The following is a 20,786-nucleotide window of genomic DNA, read 5'->3' as shown; positions in this document are numbered from 1 at the left end:
CTGACCCCATATCACCGCATCACACTGACAACAACATACAGCCATACCACATCCCAACAAAATCCCTGCACTTTATCATTGTCTGTTTAACTCACGTGAGCTCCAGCTATTTTCAGTCAGTGGGAGGAGGTCACATTAAACGATGACAGTGCATTTTCATTTTCAAAATTAAAGGACACATTTTATAGGGGAGCAAGCGCTTCAGGGCCACAGCTAGTTGCTGGTTTGGATGTCAGAAAAAAAGAGGAATGGATGAGAGGTGGATGTGATACTATAATTTCCCTGCGACAGAACTACCATCCTCCAGAGGAAACATGGAGAAGGTAACATGGGTTTTGTGATGTGCTCACTGCAGGAACCCCTGCAGCTGACTATAGCATCATTATGAAATTAAAAAAGGATTAAAAAACCATGTACACCAATCAAACGTAAGACATCTATTCCCCCAATTCGAAAATCTTGACAACCACCTCCCTTTCTCCCAGCAAGCCCCTTGTAACAGACTTATAGGTACATGGTTTCCATTAGGGCACGTTGCCAAGCTGCACGATAAAGGCATTTGCAGTTTTGAAAGGTTGCATGAATTAAGTTGACCTACCTTCCCTGTGCTAGTGAATAATGGGTTGTGCATGAATTACATTAGTTTAATTAAAACTTTTAAAGTCAGGGGCACAAATGAGGTTTAGATATATGGTTATTGATTTTAGCGAGTTGAATTTGAAAGCGTCCAAACCAACCAAGTGACCGGCTCATTAACTGGTTTTTCATTCCAATTAGTAACAGACTCATTTCCCTCCAATACGATATAGAGAAGTATTATTTTCACTTTCAGAAAACTTCAGAGCCTCAATGTCACCGTGGACTTTTATAGTCTACCCCTCGCAAAAGTAATTACTCAAGTAATAATGTAATTCTGTCTCAATAATTCCAGACATGGTGAAGCATGACTGCACACTCTTAGGCTGTTGTAATTTAAGAGACAATATACTCCTTAAATGGAGTACTTCTCCTGATGCGACGTGCTCAAAACTGTAAGAAGAGTGGTAGAATGAAAAGCGAGAAATATGCTTTATATCTAAATACCATGGGGGTCTGCATGCAAGATAATTGGATAAGAACTGAAAGAAATGGTGAGTGTGCCTGGCGTATGGGTGGGACCTCTGCATGCACAAAAGACCCAACTGATTGTTACACTTCACACAGAGTCTGGAAAAGTTGATATAATCCCATTGCTGCATAAATTTGGATCCCCTGCTGAATGAAACAGAAGCTCATACCTCTAAAGAGTCCATTTTTCTTTCAGACTTGAGTGCTATTGCTATAGACGCTTTTTAATACTACGAATAAATACAAACAGTGTTTTTTAGGAATTCATGGCCCCTCTAGTCATTAAAATGAAGAGTATACAAAGAGAAAGACCATAACAAGTTTCTCAAGTAGCAGCAGGAATATCTGCCAGTACTGATTTTTGTTATAGTGTGTATTCAAAATGACTCTTACGTTGGCCATAATATGACACATTAAGGGGTAGTAGATAAATAAATATTGTTTTTTATATATTCCTGAGGCCCTAGTGGAAATTTAAGCAAACATGTCAGGCATACAGTACAGAGTAATGCCAGTGCCTGAACTAGCTGAAAAGTACTAAACTCTAATGTATGAAAGCAGATCTATGCTCTTCATAAAAAACACTCTTCCAGTGAGCCGCTGGTCAGACTAATATGGAATTTTGCATTTGGCTGGTTATGCATTTTACGAGAAATACACTATCCTATCAGGGGATTACCTTCAGCGGCCAGAGATAGTGGCGGTTTGCTGGTGTGGGCCTCTGCGGTGGATAATTGATAGCAAGTATTACCCCAATGATCCGCTCTACACATGGGAATGCAGCTACAGTGTGCTGCACCCTAATTTCCAGTGACCTACTTCTGGTTTTTCAGCAAATTTAAAGCTCAATGAACCAGATGGATGTCTGGGATGAATGCTGAATGTCAGTTTGAGTGCCCCGTGTCCACTGGTCAGGCCATGTGCCAAATGGACACTGTGCCCCTCAGGTGAGCCAAAGTGCCCGTGTAAATATTTTACATAAAACATCTTATCAGCTTTTAAGATATGATCCATTGCTTAATGAGAATACCTAATGCTGTACAATTCTGCTGATATGTTAATGCATTAGTAATACCAATCAAATCATAAATAATACCCTATATACTGTATAATGACAGTTATAATAATGCATTTGAAATGTAAGAACATTTTTCTGATCATACTTTTAAAAGTCAAACTTTTACTTGTAATGTATATTTTTACTGGTGGTAGAGTATTGCTACTTTTACTTGGATAGAAGTATCTGAATACCTTTTCCCTCACTGATGGCGATTTTATAAAATTACAACCTTGAGGATAGATGCTGACCCTGAATGTCTTGTTCATTTGACTTATGCAAAAGTCACTATATTGTTGGGTAGCACTTTATATGTAAGGCATTGATGTATGTATATATTTAAGATAAGATAAGATATTCCTTTATTAGTCCCGCAGTTGGGAAATTTGCAGTGTACAGCAGCAAAGGAGATTGTGCAAAAAACAAGATGCATCAGCTAACACAGTAAAAAAGAGCTAAACAAAGTGTGACAAAATATGAACCATTTAAATAGAAGGAAATATAAAAATAGGAGCTGTATATACAGTATTGACAATAAACAGACTATTAACAAAATTGCACAAGTGGAAAATGATATTGCACAGTGAGAATGAAATGAAATTCCACCTGAAAATATCAGGTTAAAGTGTTATCTATTGATACTGCTTATGGAAAAGAGGTACACTCCACTGTATTGCTGTCCTGTCCCACCACAACCAGTGAAGCTATCAAATCCTACAGTTCACTAAAACTGCTGTAATCAACACACACATACATTAAACTGACAATAACCTGATATTTTCAAGTGGAATTTCATTTAATTCTCACTGTGCAATATCATTTTCCACTTGTGCAATTTTGTTAATAGTCTGTTTATTGTCAATACTGTATATACAGCTCCTATTTCTATACTTCCTTCTATTTAAATGGTTCATATTACACTTTGTTTAGCTCTTTTTTTACTGTGTTAGCTGATGCATCTTGTTTTTTGCACTATCCCCTTTGCTGCTGTACACTGCACATTTCCCCACAGCGGGACTAATAAAGGAATATCTCATCTTATCTTATCTTATGCTGATTATTATATCAACAGACTTTCTTTCAACAGACGCGTCACGGCTGCTTGCCGCGGTGACGTCACCGTGAACACGTGGGTTTGTTATTACAGGAAGTGAAGATGGCGGATCAGTCGCTGCTCTCCGAGTCTGTCCTCGGCTGGTCTATTTTCACCTTTATACTCTTGGTAAGCAAGTTTTTGAAGTTGTCCCGTTGTGTCAATCAAGTAGCGAAGCGTTTATTAACTAGGTTTGATGTTTTTTTTAGCAGGTAAAGAGATTTAAGAGCTGTTAAAGGTATTAACAACAACGACATGGCTCCTCTGGTGTATTAACGTCAATATTGGCTTTGGATTGGTGTTTAGCTCACATATGACACACTTACAGGCTGTGGTGGTGTTGTTGGACGCTCTCAGAGGAGTATTTAGTAGAAGAAAGTGGAGAAATTGAGGTATTTTACTCCATTATACAGAACATTAACACATCAAGTTAGATGTGTCTTGGTAACAGCATCCAAATGTGTGCAACCTGCGCAATTAGGTTACACCACAGTGTTTTAATACTGCAGACACACACATGTAACCTTTCCGTTCCTGTGAGTCCTAATGTTTTACAAATATAATATTGTTGCTGAGCGTTTGAGTTGGAGAGAACAGATTGACTGTGTTAGTAAAAAAACAAATAAATCTACAGGTATAATAAGAAGTGTTAGTCCTCTTGTCACCACAAACTGTCTCCTTACTCTTTATTATAGTCTAATTTATCCCTATCTTTCATATTTTAATATAGTTTGGGCGAGTACTTTTCTTACAAACCTTCATAAAATTGTACTTCTCCAAAAGTGTTTTGTGAGCATTGCATCTCCTCTTGCTCCTCTATTTAAGAAACTCCAGATTCTTACTATTTATGATATCAATATTTCTCAAATATGTGTTTTTATTTATGAGATACTTTCTGGTGAAGGGAATATTCATGAGCAGTATTTTAAAATAAATTCTCAGGTCCATTCTTACTCAACCCGTCAATCTCTAGATCTTCATCCTCCTAACTTCCTCACTAGTAGAGGTCAGTTTTCAATAAGATTTAGAGGAACCAAATTATGGAGTAGCTTTTTCACATCTATCAATAAACTGTTCATCTGTCAAGTGATTCAAAAGTTGCTTAAAGGGTCATTTAATTGCTGTTTTGTAATTGCTTTTCCCCATGTTGTCCATGTATCTGTTTTTATGTTTTTTTATTTTTTACCACTCACAATGTTGTTTGGTTACCCAGAAGTCTTTATAGATATTTAAATCAATATCCTCCTCACAAACACAAACCATACACTTCCACGCAACACACAACCTTGTCTTTTTATATATATTTACTGTATTGTTATTGTTGTTATTATATATATATTGTCCGAATTGTTTGTTATCACTATTATGTAGTCATATTATGTCTTTATATTAATCTTGTCTCTAGGTGGAGGCTTCAGATAAGCCCAGTGTTTTTTTTGCCTCTTCCTGCACTTTATATTATTCATCTATTTTTTTGTTATGTTGTATAGTCTTAAATTGTGCAAAAAAATAAATAAAATAAATGACTTCAGTGGTACTTAACTGAATGCCTTGAAAGTTGGTCAGCTAGGTAATCTGCTGGCTGTGAGTTAGATGTCTGAATCAGAAGAATAGCCCAGATGCACAATAAATTGCTCTGCTTCCCTTGAACAAACCTTTCAATGGGTCTTATTTGGATGCAAACCCCGCGTCATTACCTGGCAAAACAAGCAGCCCGGAGGCTTAAGGCTGCGGGCCTTTTAATTGATCCTGTCTGTTGAATGGCAGCAGGCCTTGATCTAAAGGGACTGGTTTTTAGCAGTGTCCTCACTTCCTACAGCTTGTGTGCCTTGAATATGACCTTGTCATTTTGGAGGACCCTTATTTGCTTTTCTGTTTAATCCATTTCCTGCCTGTTAGAATGACAATCCCTCTCTTTTTTTTCTTCTTCATGTTAAACAGCAACATAATCTCATAATCTCAAATGTAAAACCGAGATAGGTACCTTAACCCATTGCCTTTTGGCCGTGTCATAAATTAAAGAAGTACTGGTCTGAAATATTATGTGAAATGGAAAAGATATTTGATTTAGAAATGAATCCAATGTCTTTGATTTTAGGAATCCCAAGTACAAATATAACTACTGCAGCCAACAAAAGGTTATATAACATTCTTACATTTTCTGCTAGAAAAAAATATATTACTACAGTGGATTAGTGATAAGAAACCCTCTGTTCAAGGCTGGCGTAAAGTCATATTTGAGATGGTCCCTTTGGAATATCTTACAAATATTCTACATGCCAAAGAAGATCAGTTCTACAATATTTGGCAGCCCGATCTGAATTAAATTGGACCTGATCTCTCCTCCATTATCCCTACAAGGAGTCTCCTGAACATTAACTCATATATCTTGTGACTTCCCTGCACTATGGACTATTTTCTATGACTTCCTATATATATTTTTTGATCTGAGCTGTACCAGTGTTTGTTTGTTTGTTTGTTTTTTTTTTTTTTAAATTTATTCTTATTATTATTATCTTATTATTCTTATTGTTGTGTTTGTGAGAATAAGAAAACCCAATAAACATATATATATATAAAAAACAGCAACATAATACATGAGCAAATTCAAGTCAAAACCCAAAAAGCTGTAGTACATAATTGTCTATTAAGTCAACTTAGTGTTATTTCCTCTCAGTCTTTAACAGTGTTCGTGAGTCTGCATTCAGTCATGTGCAGAAAGGATAAGAGGGAGTATGATATAATCAGATCAGCTGTTCCTGAGCACCTGCAGTCAGGCTATTCTCAGTGTTTAATTCCCTTCTTGTTGTGTTAACACTTTGGTTTCAGTATTTCTATTTGGCAATCAGCGACACACACTGAATCTGGAGTTTTCAAGCAGTGTTGGACACACACAGGAGGACACAATATCATGAACACATGATGAAGTTAAATAAGACACAGTATACTGCAACAGTGATGTCAATGTAAGCTACTCAAAGGTAGAATTTGTTGCAGGGTATTATATGGCATTGCATCATATTTGACAGTTGTTTCAACCCCTGTGTGTGTGTGTCTCTTTATTTGTTATTTTATTATTTCCTTATTATTTTATTAATCCAATCTTTCTGAGATTAAATGCAGAGTCAAAAAAACAATTGTACTATATAGCTTTAGTTAAAGAACAGATGGGTTTCAGGCCTAATGGCAACAAGGGGAGTTTAGTCAGCGAAAACCGATGAAAAGCGCACCTACAGTACGTGTACATGTACACAACCCCTCAGTGTCTGCAGACTGCATGTGTGTGATCAGGGAGAATGTTACAGCAGGTGTGCGGTTGAAAATATATGGTTGGATGTAAATGAAAGTAAAGATATGAAGCAGTAAACAGACTGCCTGTTGATTATTTTTTTTTTGCTTCCTGGTCAGTGACTTTGGATAAAATCCTTTCTGTGACAAATTGTACCTTATGTGAAGATAACCTGAATGTGTTTGAAGATTTGATCCAGTGATGCAGACCGCAGCTGGCAGAATTGAATCTGAACACACTGTCAGGTCCTCTTGTCCTCTCTTTCCCTTTGTTTGACAATGATAGGGAAGGTGTTGTTGTTACTTTCATAAAAGTCAGGAAAACTGAAATTGTGTCAGCAATTCAGGCGTGTGAGTCAAATTTAGGAATATTTAAAGTGTGTATTCTAAGAAAGTAATGCTGATAGATAGATAGATAGATAGATAGATAGATGGATAGATATGCCAGATTTAGCTATTATCCCATTTCCATCTGCAGTCGCTGGGCAGGTACACACAGAACAACCACCAGTAGGGCTGCAACTAACAGTTATTTTCATTGTTGATTATTTTCTCGATTAATCGATTAAGTGTTTGGGCTATAAAATATCAGAAAATGGGGGGAAATGTTCATTAGTGTTTCCCAAAGCCCAAGATGACGCCCCCTAAAAATTTAATGTCATAGAGGAGTAAAGAAACCAGAAAATATTCACATTTAAAAAAAGAAAAATTCCCTAAAAAAATAGCTCAAACCAATTAATTGATTATCAAAATAGTTGACGATTAATTTAATTGTTGACAACTAATCAATTAATCGTTGCAGCTCTAATCACCAGACACTAAAAACATGAATTTACATGCAACACCATAGTCTCTATCACACTAACACTTATACGGATAAATCTACAAGCGCACATCAACATGTAAATACCAGCACATTCATCCAGTACAATTACAAGTCATTACAATTTAAAAACCTGAATCACGGCCAAATCAATGTCGACTTGACTGGCCGCTCAATGTTTTTTTTGCACCATGGTGAAAAAGAATGAAAGTCTGTGCACGTTTTAAACTCCGCTGGAAGCATATTCCAATGTTTGACTGCCGTAAAGGAAAAAGCAGATTGAGCATCTGATTGTGAAGATTTGCTAACCATATTTGTACATGCAGTTGGTTGGGAGGAGAAAAGTTAATCAAGTAGTTATTCAGATTTTAATGGTAATATGTTTGGTTGTAAATTTGATAGATCTCTTCAGGCCAAATTATGTTTCGCCACCATATTTCTTATTTTTATTTTTCCCCATAATGCTAGGATTCTCCACTTGTTCTAACTTGATTATTAAATGTTTTTCCCTTCTGTTTAGGCAATCCTGGCATTCTGTTGGGTCTACATTCGGAAATTTCAAAGTCGTCAGGAGAGTGAGGTTGTTTCAACTATCACAGCAATATGTGCTCTGGCCATTGCTTTGATAACCTCTGCACTTCTACCAGTGGATATATTCCTGGTCTCATTCATGAAGTATCCCAATGGTACCTATAAGGTTAGTATCTGTTCTGCTAACTGCGCCAGTGAAATCAATTTGAGAAATGCTAACGAATTTTCCTGAGGCAGCTTTTAACTTTGCCTTGTAATTTTCTTCGAATTAGGCAAAAGTGGACATTGTTTTAGTCCAATCTAAAAGCTGAATGCATTTCTTGGCTCATAAAGTTTTTTTGCAAAGTCATTGCATTTGTTTCTATCCATTTGAAGATTTAGCAAAGTGTGTAATGGCATCTTCAATTGAACAGCAGGTAATTTGTTTCTTTCTGTGGGTTGTGAGTTAATTGCTTTTTGTTTTTTGTAGCATTTAGTCATGGCCACCTAAGATAGGCTGCACATGTTAACTCATCAGGGACACAATTCATCATTCACTTAATCAAACATGATGTATTGGAAATCTCTTGGAGATTGAACTTTGTAAAAAAAAAACACAAATAACCAAAGAGGCATAAAAGCAAATGGGGACTTTTCTGCTGTAATTTGCCAAATGTAAATAGAATTAAAGAATAATAATACTAGCTTCTGATGGGAAAAGATCATCTGAGCATGTCTCAGAGCAGTGAGAATTACAGCACTGCAGAAACCGACACAAACATATTCTTTTAGGCTGTTACTCAAAACAATACCAGACTTTAAATCTTTTTGCAGCTTTTCAACTTTTATTTTTCTTGTTTTTTACAATTGGTCAAATTGATTCATAATGTAAAATGCAGGAAATGCAAGCAATGAGGGACAATTTCCTGTGCTAATCTTGAATAAGAATATACTGTATTTAGACAAAGGTCTTATAGCTTTGAGTTATTCCCCCCAGTGTCTGTCAGTTTTGAGTGTTAATGTCTGAATTCAGTTTGTGAAACTAGATAAACAAAGAGCACTGCTACAGCCCATGTGCTTGCTAGTTAGGCATGACCTACCCCTTTACAGGATATTGGATTCGTTCATTAATTGTGCGTATTGTTTGACGCCTCTGCCTTGAGTGGTTATGAGAGTATGGCAAACAAATAAGTGATGGAATTAATAGAGTATACAGATAATACACCATACCCCCCTCTGTGTTTGTGTCAATAACCACACTATATTTTATACTCGTTATTGTTTTTGTTTAATGATCTTTAATCTAATTGATGCTTGTTCTTATTGATTATTATACTTGTGTCGTTCCATTTGCTTTTGAACTTCATTTTAATTTTCATCATTGACTTTTCCTTTGGTTACATCCAGGACTGGGCAGCAAACAATGAGACGAGAGGGCAGATTGAAGACACTGTTCTGTATGGATATTACAGTAAGTGCATTCTCTTAACAGCTGTCCATGTGGGTGCACATACAAAAATCAAATGAATATTTGTGGACAAATATCTATTATTTACTGCAGAATTTAGAAGAAATGAATCTATCATTCTCTGACTTAGCTCTTTTGTTTGAATATTTTCATTTAGTTTAGTTGTTTTGTGATCACTGATTATGGGTTTGTCATCCTCCTATGATATCAACCCTATTTCCTTTTTCAATCGACGGTTGTGCCAGTTCAATTTTAATAACACCTGCGGCCTGAGTCACCCACGCAGCAATCTTAGTGGGTTAGCAATCTGACTTTGGGATTCACACTGGCTCATCGTTTTCACAATGGCGACTCATTTTCACACAGGGTATCTCTATAGAAACTTGGGTTTCACATCTTACCTGCTCTGGAGCAGTTTCACTTTAAAATATATTAAAAGCCCAAACAGTAGCTCTCTGATAGGAGCATCCTCTGACCTTTTTAAAAATGCTCTATACGATATCCAGAGCATTAAAACAGCAGCAAACAACTATTGTCTATGTAAAGATATAGAGGAGTAATGTCTGAGCAGAGAATGAAGTCGCTCTCCCTCTGTGTGTTGTAATCAGAGCTACTCTGTGTTTTGTTGACATAGCCTGCTGCAAGTGCTTTTAGTGCATGTTGGTGCATGCTCCCAATCTCGCACTTAGCACCTTTAAAGGAGCTAAACTTGAAATTCAGAGCACATTTATTGCCTCCACAAGGCTCTCAACATGGTGATGGCAGAGCCAGCGGCTTGCAGCTAACAGTGCTAACAGCGCTTACAGTGCAAAGAATGGCAACAGTGCTGACAGAGCTGGCAGTGTTTACCTGGGGGGGGTCTGGAGGGTGGGTGCTACACTTGCATGAACATGCACTAAAAGGCACGTGCAGCCGGTCCGGCTATGACAACAAAGCACAGAGAACCTCAGATTTCAAGACTCACGTAAGGGATAATATACAACAAGCAGGTCATTGTTGCGAAATAAACCCTGACAGGGCGATGCAGCATCGCCCTGAAGGCTACTTACTTAAACAATCAATAATATGACACAAAAAACGTCTTCCAGTGTCCGAGATCAGAACTGCTTCCATAGCAACGGTCTGCTACAAAGAAATAACAGACCGTAGAATCCGGTAATTGACCGATCAGAATCGAGCATTCAACAAAGCCATGTAATAAAGGCGGAGAGCAGCTTCATTCTCTGCTCAGGTAGCCATTAATCCTCTATATCTTTACATAGCAAATAGTTGTTTGCTGCTATATTAATGCTCTGAATGTTAAATGGAGAACCTTTAAAAATACGTCAATTTTATTCACAACCTGAATAAAATAAAATAAAAAAAAACATGGCATTCAAATGAATGAGACTAATAATGCAATGAACTATAATGGGCAGTGCTGTTGAAATAATAGATAGTGAAAAGCCCTTTTCACCGGGTAATGTTAATGGACAGACCGAACAGTTTGTTTTCCATGATGATGCAATATATCAGCGATATCAAACATTTAGTGTTTCCTGGCTAAATGCCCATTATGACCATTAAAATGAATGGAATTTGTCAAATAGCAGACAGCTTACATTAGTCAACTAATACTGTCAATAATAAATTACATTTTAGTGTTGCATATTAAATACGCTGAAATGTTTTTCGTTGGCTGTGACTTGCACATTCGATGGAGCACATACAGTGTTCCCATCGTTATACAACACAAGGTGAACTGTTTTCATGACCTTCATGTGAAGACATTTGAGTATCATTAATACTTTGCACTGCGTCTTAATGATGAACAATGATGATCACATTCACACACATCTTTACGCCATTTGCAGTTTACGTTACGCATGTGTTTGAAAGTTCATGTGAAGGAGGAACAGGATAGGATAATCCTGTGTTTACTGATCAAGTTGATAACCATGTTTATAAGACCGGTTAGTCAGGATTATTACCATAGCAGTGGTGACACAGCTATTACACAAAAATGCTCTGAATGTTCATGTGAGTTCATCGTAAGGGATTGTTGGTGTGATCAGCGTTGAACGCTGATTTAAAAAAAAAAAGGAGTCATTTCATTGTTGTTACATTATTATTGGTATTAGTAGCTGTGGGTTGGACTCTGGTTAGGTGTCCTCCGTTTGCCATCTTTACGTTTGCATTCTTGTTTTTTCTAAGGCAAAACGCATCGGTTGTATCCTTAAAGGCCACACACACTGAGGTCCTTCCACACAGGTGTTTTCACTTAACTTGGACGTTGTCTGAGGACCTTGGGCATGTGCAGACTGAATAGAGAATAAGTGAAAACACCTGTATGAGTGTGCAGGGCCTTCGTGTTTATGGACCTTTTTCGAAGCAGACATTTTCACTTGTCATAGTAAGAAAAGCACAGGTGGAATTGATAACATTAACAATGGCCCAGTGTCCCAGTAAGCTATTCCAGTTGAGCCAGCATGCCCAATTCCCCTAAGTGGAATGCAGCTGTCGGTAATGTTATTAAATACACCTGTGCTTTTCCTGCTATGACATGATGATTCAAAATGTCTCAAAAAGGTTGATTGCATTCAGGCTAGAAGTTCTTCCTACAACAGAGAGCTGTTGGGTTACGTCAGACCAGTTTTAGGTTAGTTGATAGACCTTTTTCCACGGCAGACATTTTGGCTTGTCATAGCAGGAAAAGCATTGATAACATTAAAAACATGGGCTGCTTCCAGGGTCCTGGTATTGTGTACGCTGGTTCACGGCCATGGCTTACTAGGACACTGAGCCATCGTTAAAGAAATTTGTTTCACCTGTGCTTTTCCTGCTATGACAAGTCAAAATATATGCAGCGAAAAAGCTCTATTATGCTGCGTTCCATTTAACTCGGAAATCAGAAGTCGGAGCTGGGAATGACGTCACACTTGAGTTGACTGCGTTCCAGTAAAAAGACGAACAAGTCAGAAAAATAACAACGCGTTACACTGGTATTTTCAAACACCATAGCGACATGTCCACAGATAGAAGTTGGACAGCATTGTGTGTATGACTCATTTAATGAGACACATATAAGCCAGAAGTGCTAATAAACAGTATATTACTACAGCTTTTTTACTGTTGATGCATGGAGCAGCTATTGAGGTTGGGGTTTGTGAGGTTCGTCCGACTCCGACGAGTCGGAAATCTGACTTCAGGGGGCGTTCCAGTTCAAATTTCTGACTGGTTCAAATGGAACGCAGCATTAATGGCAGCAGCAGTTTGGACGTATAAATGTAAACTTGTTGTTGATGTTGCCATCTACAGGCAAGTAAGATAATAGCGGCTGTAATTTTTATATTTGTCCCACCTAGAGGCATTTAGTGTTACAGCTGCTGTTTGGGCATTTTGAAGTTTTAATAGTTCACTCTTTTATTAGCCGTTAAAGGTTGTAATAAATAAAAAAATGGGATGTGCCAACAATCCAGCTATAGTGGTAGTAAAAAAAAGTTACTTTTGAAGATTTTAGAAGTAATAACGCTTTTTATTTGCCTTTATTTTCTCTTCCAAACATGTACTTTATGGCAAAACTGAGGGTTTGTTTACAACCTTTGTGAATATTCCAGGGCAACAATAACAACAAAAACAAAACACCGTGTACCTAACCAAGTAATCTAGATTTGTATCTTATTTATAAACGTAGCTCCAGTACTTTACAAGACAGCCACTAGCTACATGTGTTCTTGCACTTTCACTGAGCTTGTCTCGTCTTCACTTGTTTCACTTGTCTTAATTGTGACATTTAACATGCATTCATGAAAATTCAAACTTTTCACTGGCATTTACAATTTGTTTTTGGCTTGTGGCATACTGTGTTGTATCATTTGTAGGTCTGTCGAGCGTTCAGTCAGGCATTTGGACATATCCCGCCTGATACTTTTCATATGAGAGCGGTTCAGGTCCAGTCCCCATGGATCACTCCATAATTCCAGTATTTGAGCGTTGGTTGCAATTCACAGGGACAGTATCCGGGCCATTTGGCTGATAGATTCCTAACTGAAAGCTATTAGTGCCACTGAAATTTCTTCATGATTGTCATATTAAAGGATAACATGAGTTTGTTGTCTTTGACGATAGCAAATTCAGTCAAGCCAAAGACACTAGATCACACGTTTTCTAACAGATGCTGGTTTAAAGTGCCTGTCAGCAACACTGTTATGTACCGTCTGTTCAGAAATGCCAAATGCAAGGAAGACAAGCTGTCTCCTTGCCCAGACAGCCCAATCAAAGAATCCACTTTAACTGGTATAATGACATCAGAAAATTGGCTTTCACACACCATGAACGCTGCACGTGAATCCAGCATTCAAGGGAGGGCCCATAGTAGGCCCATTGTGCTCTGGACACACAAATAAGATTTGATACACAACATTGATTTTCTCTGCTACTATCTATAGTTTGGATTAGACATCCCCTTTAATGGAAACTTTTCTTTATATAGACCTACTAAAAAAGTTATAATTTTGTAGAATTAGTCTTGAATGCAGGGCCTTGTCCTGCCAGTAATTTAATGGCACAACTGCCTGGAAACCATGTTAATGGTGCAACAGTTACACTCAAGAAATATGTCACCCCCCATCCCCAAAGGAAAAGATCATATAGTTGGTTTAGTAAAGTAGAAAGTGAATCTTAAGTCACAATCTCTGCTTTTAATGACTGCTAAAGTTGCTGTGCATCATGCAGAACTTCATATTGTTGCACTCATGCTATAATGCCCTTTTATAGTCTCATTCCACATCTATGATGTGTTCCTATAGAGTGCTGCAGGAATGAGTCCTAAAACCCCGAAATGAGTTAGCATGTTAGCATTTCCGGTTCCCTCGTCTTGAAGTCAATGGGTCTTTTGAATGGGTTTTTGGTAAAATGCCTGATATAAGGTCTGTGGTTAACACAAGCTGAAGAGATTTTAAAGTTTTGTTCTACGATATAAAATATGTCAGTAAATATCCCACGTGTGAATTTTGAAGCTTTTACATGTCTTAAATAAGGCGGTTGCCAACAAGTGTCTAAATGAGACTACTAAACGTCATCACTAGGAGTGCCGCGGTAGTCGGTGTTACCAGTGTTACATGGGGGTTCGGCATACACCGATTACATTGCTTGCCCACAGTCATTTAGCTTTTTTTATAGAAATAAAACCCATTTATTTCATTTTGGCATATCAGCGGCAATACGCTTTAATCTGAAAGTGAAATTGTCTGCTCCGTATGGAGTTTCAGCACAGAGTAGCAGGAGACAGATTTCACTCACACAGGAGGATGAGAGTTGACAGACAAGACGATGGCGGAGAATTTCGTGTCAAAGCAAAAAGCAATAGCGCCTATTTGGCAATACTTCGGATTTAAACCCAATCTTATAAGGGAACCATAATGTTAATGAGGCAATCGCCGTGCAGAGGACGGAACGATCACAGCCGGTGTGCACGGCGCAGCGGCTCCAGGTGGAAACCTGCTGCATCGCAGCAAAAGCACGCCCAGACACACAGCCATCCGACGGTAAAGATCAAAGTAAGCGCTCTACATATATTGAGCGCCATCTTTTCTTGTAAAATATCCAGTGTAATTGGTAACACCGGTGTTGTCACAAGTTTAGTAACCGGTAGGAAAATGTCCTCACCGTCACATCCTTAGCCATCACGCCGACTCGTCCCCTTTTACAGCCTCGTTGTGTATACTCGCGCTCATGCGTCCATGATATAGTTTGTTTCTAGCCTAACGTTAGCTTTTTACTTCTGTTGATTGCATTCACACTTTAAAAATCACAAAAATGGTGTTCATTTGTAAAGATTATCTTGTTGAACAAAACGTGTAAGTATCATAAGCTTTTGTTCGCAACAGAGCTTATTTTTTTGCAATAATCCAAAACCCAATGGAAAAATCCCATTGGCTTTTTGTCAAGGGAACCCAGGGCGATGCTAACTTCCTGGTTCGCCTACAAAAATACGTCATCCCTGCGGCTCTCCATATCGTGTGTTAAGTAGGCATTATATTCCAAATATAGTTTATTCATGCCATTCACAGAAAAAAAGCAAATTGCATTTTTTTTTTATCCAGCTAAAAAAAAAAATCTCAGACATACCAATATATGCATTCTAGTAGCTCGGAGAGGGATATGAGAGAGGCTTGAAACAGTTTACTGCTTGCCTCAAGCACGTATCCATGTGATCATAGCTCTGGGAGTGTGTGGTGCAGAATTTGCAAATGTGTTGTGGTCTTGTAACCTGTTGGCTGTTGATAAGGAAGGTTTAGTGCTTGTAAAACTGCATAAAATACAAAAACCAGAGTCTTGCAGTTTTGATTGATATTGTGCTAAGTTCTTCAAAGCATATTTTTGGAATAATAATTATACAGTAGTGCATTTTAAATATTACAAATGCAATCCGAGCTTCGAGATATACCAACTTAAAAAGTGAAATGGGATCCATGATGCATTTCTATGTGACTATACATCTCTACAGTGAATAGATGTTTGTGAAGATGACATTTTAAGAGGACTGTGTGCTGAGGCTGAGCAAAGTCATACTTTGTTGATGGCTACAAATGGCTAAATATGAAGATATGATAATCTAATTTTGGCTGCATCCTCTATTTTACTATCTTGTTGTTGATTTATGTAGAACCAGAGACTCTTTCCTCTCTCTTTTATTGAGGGGCTTTGCTTTTTTATTTGCCAGTAGGTGGAGACCAAGCTCCATGTGTGTTGTACGCACAGCCCCCCTCACAAATCTAACCTTTAAAGTTGAATTTTCTTTAAGGCCATATTTGACAGCACTGTCCATTTGTCTCCTCACAAATGGAATAATTACAGGTTTCACATAGAGATCTCCTATTTCCTCCACTGAAGCATGTTTTTCCTCAAGGTGATTGACGTGCATTCAGTGGTGATCACAGTTAATAAGCATGTGCATGTGTCCAGTAAGTTTAAGAACATTATTTACTTGATGTTTTGCAGTCATTTGAGGGCCTTACATAGCTGTCATACGGTGATCTCTGTCAGTTGTTGGTTCAGAAATATGTAAATTTTTCTGTGGAATCTATAGTTGACATTTCTGCAGCAGTGTTGAATCCGCTTCTCTGCTGTATAATTACCCTGTAGTGTTTTCCATTTCCATTGTTGTTTTAATGGATTTATTTCTTTTGAACCAGGTTTGTGTTTTTAATTCCTATCAAGAATCCATACAATTACACAGAATGAGTAGGAGTAGATGACATCGTGCTATTTATTTGTTATTTTGCATCCTTTTGTTCATTAAACGGCATGTGTGTTTATGCTAAAGCACACATGCACACAATTACTGTGAAATCTCACAGTTGCTCAGACTCCTTTTCCCATGATGGCCACAGTGCACGTTAACAGTAACATCATAAGTAGGTCAAGTAAATGCATGTTACATCTTAGACAGATACAAGCATGCATTTATGAGTGCATGAGTATAGTTAGAGTAAGAAAGCAACTGCAATAACAAAATAAAACTGAAAGTGAGACTATTCTGTCAAAGTGATATGTTATTTATTGTCTGTAGAGGATAAACATGACTTGTACACAGTGTAATGTTCGATAAAATGTACCTTCAACTTGACAGAGGGGGACATCTGTAACTGAAACAGCCACTTCCTTTTAGAGCCCAAATAGCTTTTTGTGATCTTTGATGAACCCTAAGTTTGAAAGCCTAGCCTTTCAGTTCCAGTCTCTGTCCATTTATACATTTCCTTGGACTGCTCAGTACTTCAAAGCAGTGGTGCATAAGACCCTTAAGCAACAGGGCAAAATACCCCTGGGACCTTTAAATAAATCATTGGCTTTCTCTCTGCCTTTTTTAATGCCATTTGTAGGGGAGAAGTTAGAGAGGATGCCATCTTCTTGTAAATACACTGCAAGTACTTTCTTCTTGCCTGCGATTCTTGTCCACCTACGAACATGTGCTGCCTGAGTTTTGGAGGAAAGTGGACGTCTAGTGCTTCTTTTAAGAGCGCTCTGAAAACACTGACGAATTGCACTTTTATTTTGGAGGGCAGCTCTCTGTGATACAGAGGGGCCTTCAACGATAAGAACGTTGTCGAGTGTGCATGAGAAACAAAAGGCACTTTTCTTGCCACTCGGTGCAGAAATCACAACCCATAGCTCTTCACTTCTGCCTTTGTCTGACTCGATATATATTCAAAACAGGGATTCGGACATTTCGATCATAGACAAAATAAGCCTGCAGTTGATATCAATGATATCAATGATATGCCTCTGTTATAACAATATACAGTAGAGCACAACTAATGCTGCATTTCTGGGGCTGATACTAAGATTTGATACTGATTTAAAACAATAACATATTTGATGAGGATCAATTTGGTTATTAGAGAATTCTCAGGAGCTCAAACACAGCGTTTCAGACGGAGGGTGAAAAGAGGTGCTGTAACACAGCCGGTATGAGAAAAATAGAGCGTTTCTTTTAACATTAAAACATGTAAACTCAAACTCAAAGTACAAGTATGAACATGCAAATAAGCATAACGGGTCCTCTTTAAACATATCCTTCTGTAATGTAATTTCTTGTTAGTTATCGGCTTACAAATACACCAATACCAATACATCTGTAGTAAACTAATATTGGCCGGTAATGTTGGCCATTCTGATGTTCTGGTCGGACTCTAATATACAATAGTATACATGTTTGCCTCTCCATTGTGCCATCGTTGCTTTGCCATCAGTCATAGAAGAATCTAAGCGCTTTTATTACAGTATATGCAGATGACCTGGTGATAATACACATAGACATTAGTCAGCAAATCTTTATTACTTGCTGTGTGTTACCTATCGAGTACATGGGGTAACTAAGCAACCTCTCAACCAGCTTTTGTTAAGCAAGATGAGATAGCTTAAATGCATTTATGTTCAAACAAATCTGTGATGGCATCCCTAAATAATACTCCAGTACTTTCCTTTTAAGATCCAGTGTGTAACAATTAGGGGGATCTATTGGCAGAAGTGGAATATAATATTGATACGTATGTTTTTTTTTTTTTGTTTATAATCACCTGATAATAGGAATCGTTGTATTTTCGTTACCTTAGAATGAGCCGTTTATATCTACATAGAGAGCGATTCCTTTCCATGGAGTCTGCCATGTTGCACTGCCATGTTTCTACAGTAACCCAGAACAGACAAACCAGACACTGTTAACTTTTCCTGCTTTGGCGGGAGTCAACGTTACTCGCTCTCATCACCGCCACTCTCTCTCTCTTGCTTCACCACTCATTTCTCACGTACACACACACTCTACGCTCTGGCTCTGCTCCAAATGACCTACGCTACTCTTACAATAACTGGCTCTAGATAGGGACATTCGCATTTTCACGTCGGCCACCGTAGCTCTCCAACACGCTTGGCACACGGGAGAGGCTTCAGTTGGTTGCAATCTCCTCACCTCACCGCTAGATACCGCCAGATCCTACACACTGGACCTTTTAATACTCTTGTAGTGACCCATTATAAAGCCATCACTGAAGTTTTGTAATGGCATTTGATATTGGTATTTGGAATAAAGCGGTACTGGATGTTTCTGACTGTTGATCTTTGAAAGGGAAATTATTTTATCTGGACTCCAGCGAAGAACAGATTGATCGATTGATCAGGCCACAATGTCAATCTTATTAAAAGCAGGTCTATTACAACACGCGTGCTAAATGTCATCGCTTCATGATGAGCGTCCCCTGTACTGCACGTGGATTCAAAAAGAAGACAAGATAGATGAAAACTTACTCTGAATGCAGCGTTTTCTTTTCTTTTACGTATTCAATTTCACATTACCCGCTTTTATTACTCAGTGACAGAAATGTGTAATTTTTACTTGGAAAAACTCAGCACAATAGAATTTAAAAAAAAAAAAAAAATCCACACAATGATGTCAACGATGAGGTGCTACCATGTGTGCATGTTAGAAGTCACATGTTGGTGTATTTAAGCATGGATGTAAGCGGTGATGTTAAATGCTGATAAGTCAATGCAAATCCTACACAAACATGTTTTGTACTTACAAGTTGAATCTCCAGATACCTCTTTTACTTTGATATTAGTAATTAGTTATTTATCTGGTAATATATCTACTGTCAGATGGCATGGTGCAGCATGTGAACCAAACAATAGCAACATTTATTCTTTGAACTGTCCTTCTAAGAATGTTGGTTGTGTTCAATAGAGTAATAGAAATAATGTTTAGCGCACACTGGTCTTCTAGCTCAGGTCCCATTTGATAATGCGGCGCACAAAGATGTTTTTTCCTTCTATATCAGTTCACTATTCATGTCCTTCAAAGCTACTCTTTGAAAATTGATGGTCCCTACTTCCTGCAACAATGCACAAGGAGCCCTGTGGATTCCATTTGTCCTACTGGGGATACGGTGGCTTCTTTTCAACCAAACAAAATGTGCCATTGAGCTATGAAGGGAAACAAAATGGTAAAATATGACAACAGGATGTTTCACTTTGTGACAGTCCATTGTCAAGCAGATGGCAACAAATGAGATAAAACATGTGTGGCTGGATGCTAGAGATGCTGCATGCAGACTCACAGCATCTGCAACATAACCTATAGGTTTCTAGAGAGTCCGTTTGAAGTCTGAAGTTGGGTTTACTGCTTGCTGCCATCTTGTCAGTTTGGAGCCAATAAATGTGAATTCGGTGACAGTGTGGAAGGTGGGTGGAGAAGAGTCGGGCCAAGCAAGTGGCAGTCAAAACAGCTGAGTGTGATTGCCGGAGAAACACGTCAGTCAATGCCAACATGCTGCTAATGTACTGGAAGAAATAGGAGTCATCGTAGACCTTTTGATATGTTATGTATTAATTCTTAACATGCTTATGCTTTAGGTATTGAGATACTGTGATATTGGACATTCAATTTTTTTAATTTTAGTAATAACTGTAATAAGAAAAGCAGTGTTGATAGTGTTGAGCTGTCTGAATGTTTGTGTTACTACTGTTATTCATGACTTTGCCATGACAGAGGTTACACACTTCTTTTCAGCTGTTTAAATAGTAGAAAAATAGAAAGGTCTAGAACTTGGATTGACCATGTTTGTTTTTTTGCTTTTTGTCAACAAATTTGAATTTGATATTTAAAAATGCTAGTAATTTAAGCCACATGTGTGTACTCATACATACACATGGGAAACAAGGGAAGTGAACGTGTGAAAGTGGTGTTTCGGCATTTCATTCTGTATACAGATTAGGGTTGTCAAAGTTAAATGCGATAATACTGAGTTAACGTTTTAACGCCACGAATTTATTTAACTCATTAACGTAACTTGCGGTTTTTAGGTTGTTAGGCTTTAGGTTTTAAAGCTAGAGTGAAGATACTGATATCATATGAAACTAGTACACCTAAGAAATCCATTGGTACCAACCATGTCATACTAGCTTG

At 37.9% G+C, this 20,786-nt stretch overlaps 1 protein-coding gene across 1 annotated transcript in view; it reads left to right on the top strand.

Moving 5' to 3' along the window:
* Positions 1-3,260: 3,260 nt before the first annotated feature.
* lmbrd1 (LMBR1 domain containing 1) overlaps positions 3,261-20,786 on the top strand; it is a 67,475-nt gene continuing 49,949 nt past the window's right edge. The window contains exons 1-3 of the mRNA XM_037782952.1: positions 3,261-3,386; positions 7,889-8,065; positions 9,286-9,349. Of these exons, the coding sequence (XP_037638880.1) occupies positions 3,321-3,386; positions 7,889-8,065; positions 9,286-9,349 (307 nt within the window). The 5' untranslated portion in view covers positions 3,261-3,320. The remainder of the gene's footprint in view (positions 3,387-7,888; positions 8,066-9,285; positions 9,350-20,786) is intronic.

The sequence above is a fragment of the Sebastes umbrosus genome, chromosome 10 (genome assembly GCF_015220745.1).
Source record: "Sebastes umbrosus isolate fSebUmb1 chromosome 10, fSebUmb1.pri, whole genome shotgun sequence".
In the NCBI taxonomy this organism is placed as follows: domain Eukaryota; kingdom Metazoa; phylum Chordata; class Actinopteri; order Perciformes; family Sebastidae; genus Sebastes; species Sebastes umbrosus.
Note: the sequence above shows the minus strand (reverse complement) of the source record. Positions and strands in the feature narration are given on the sequence as shown.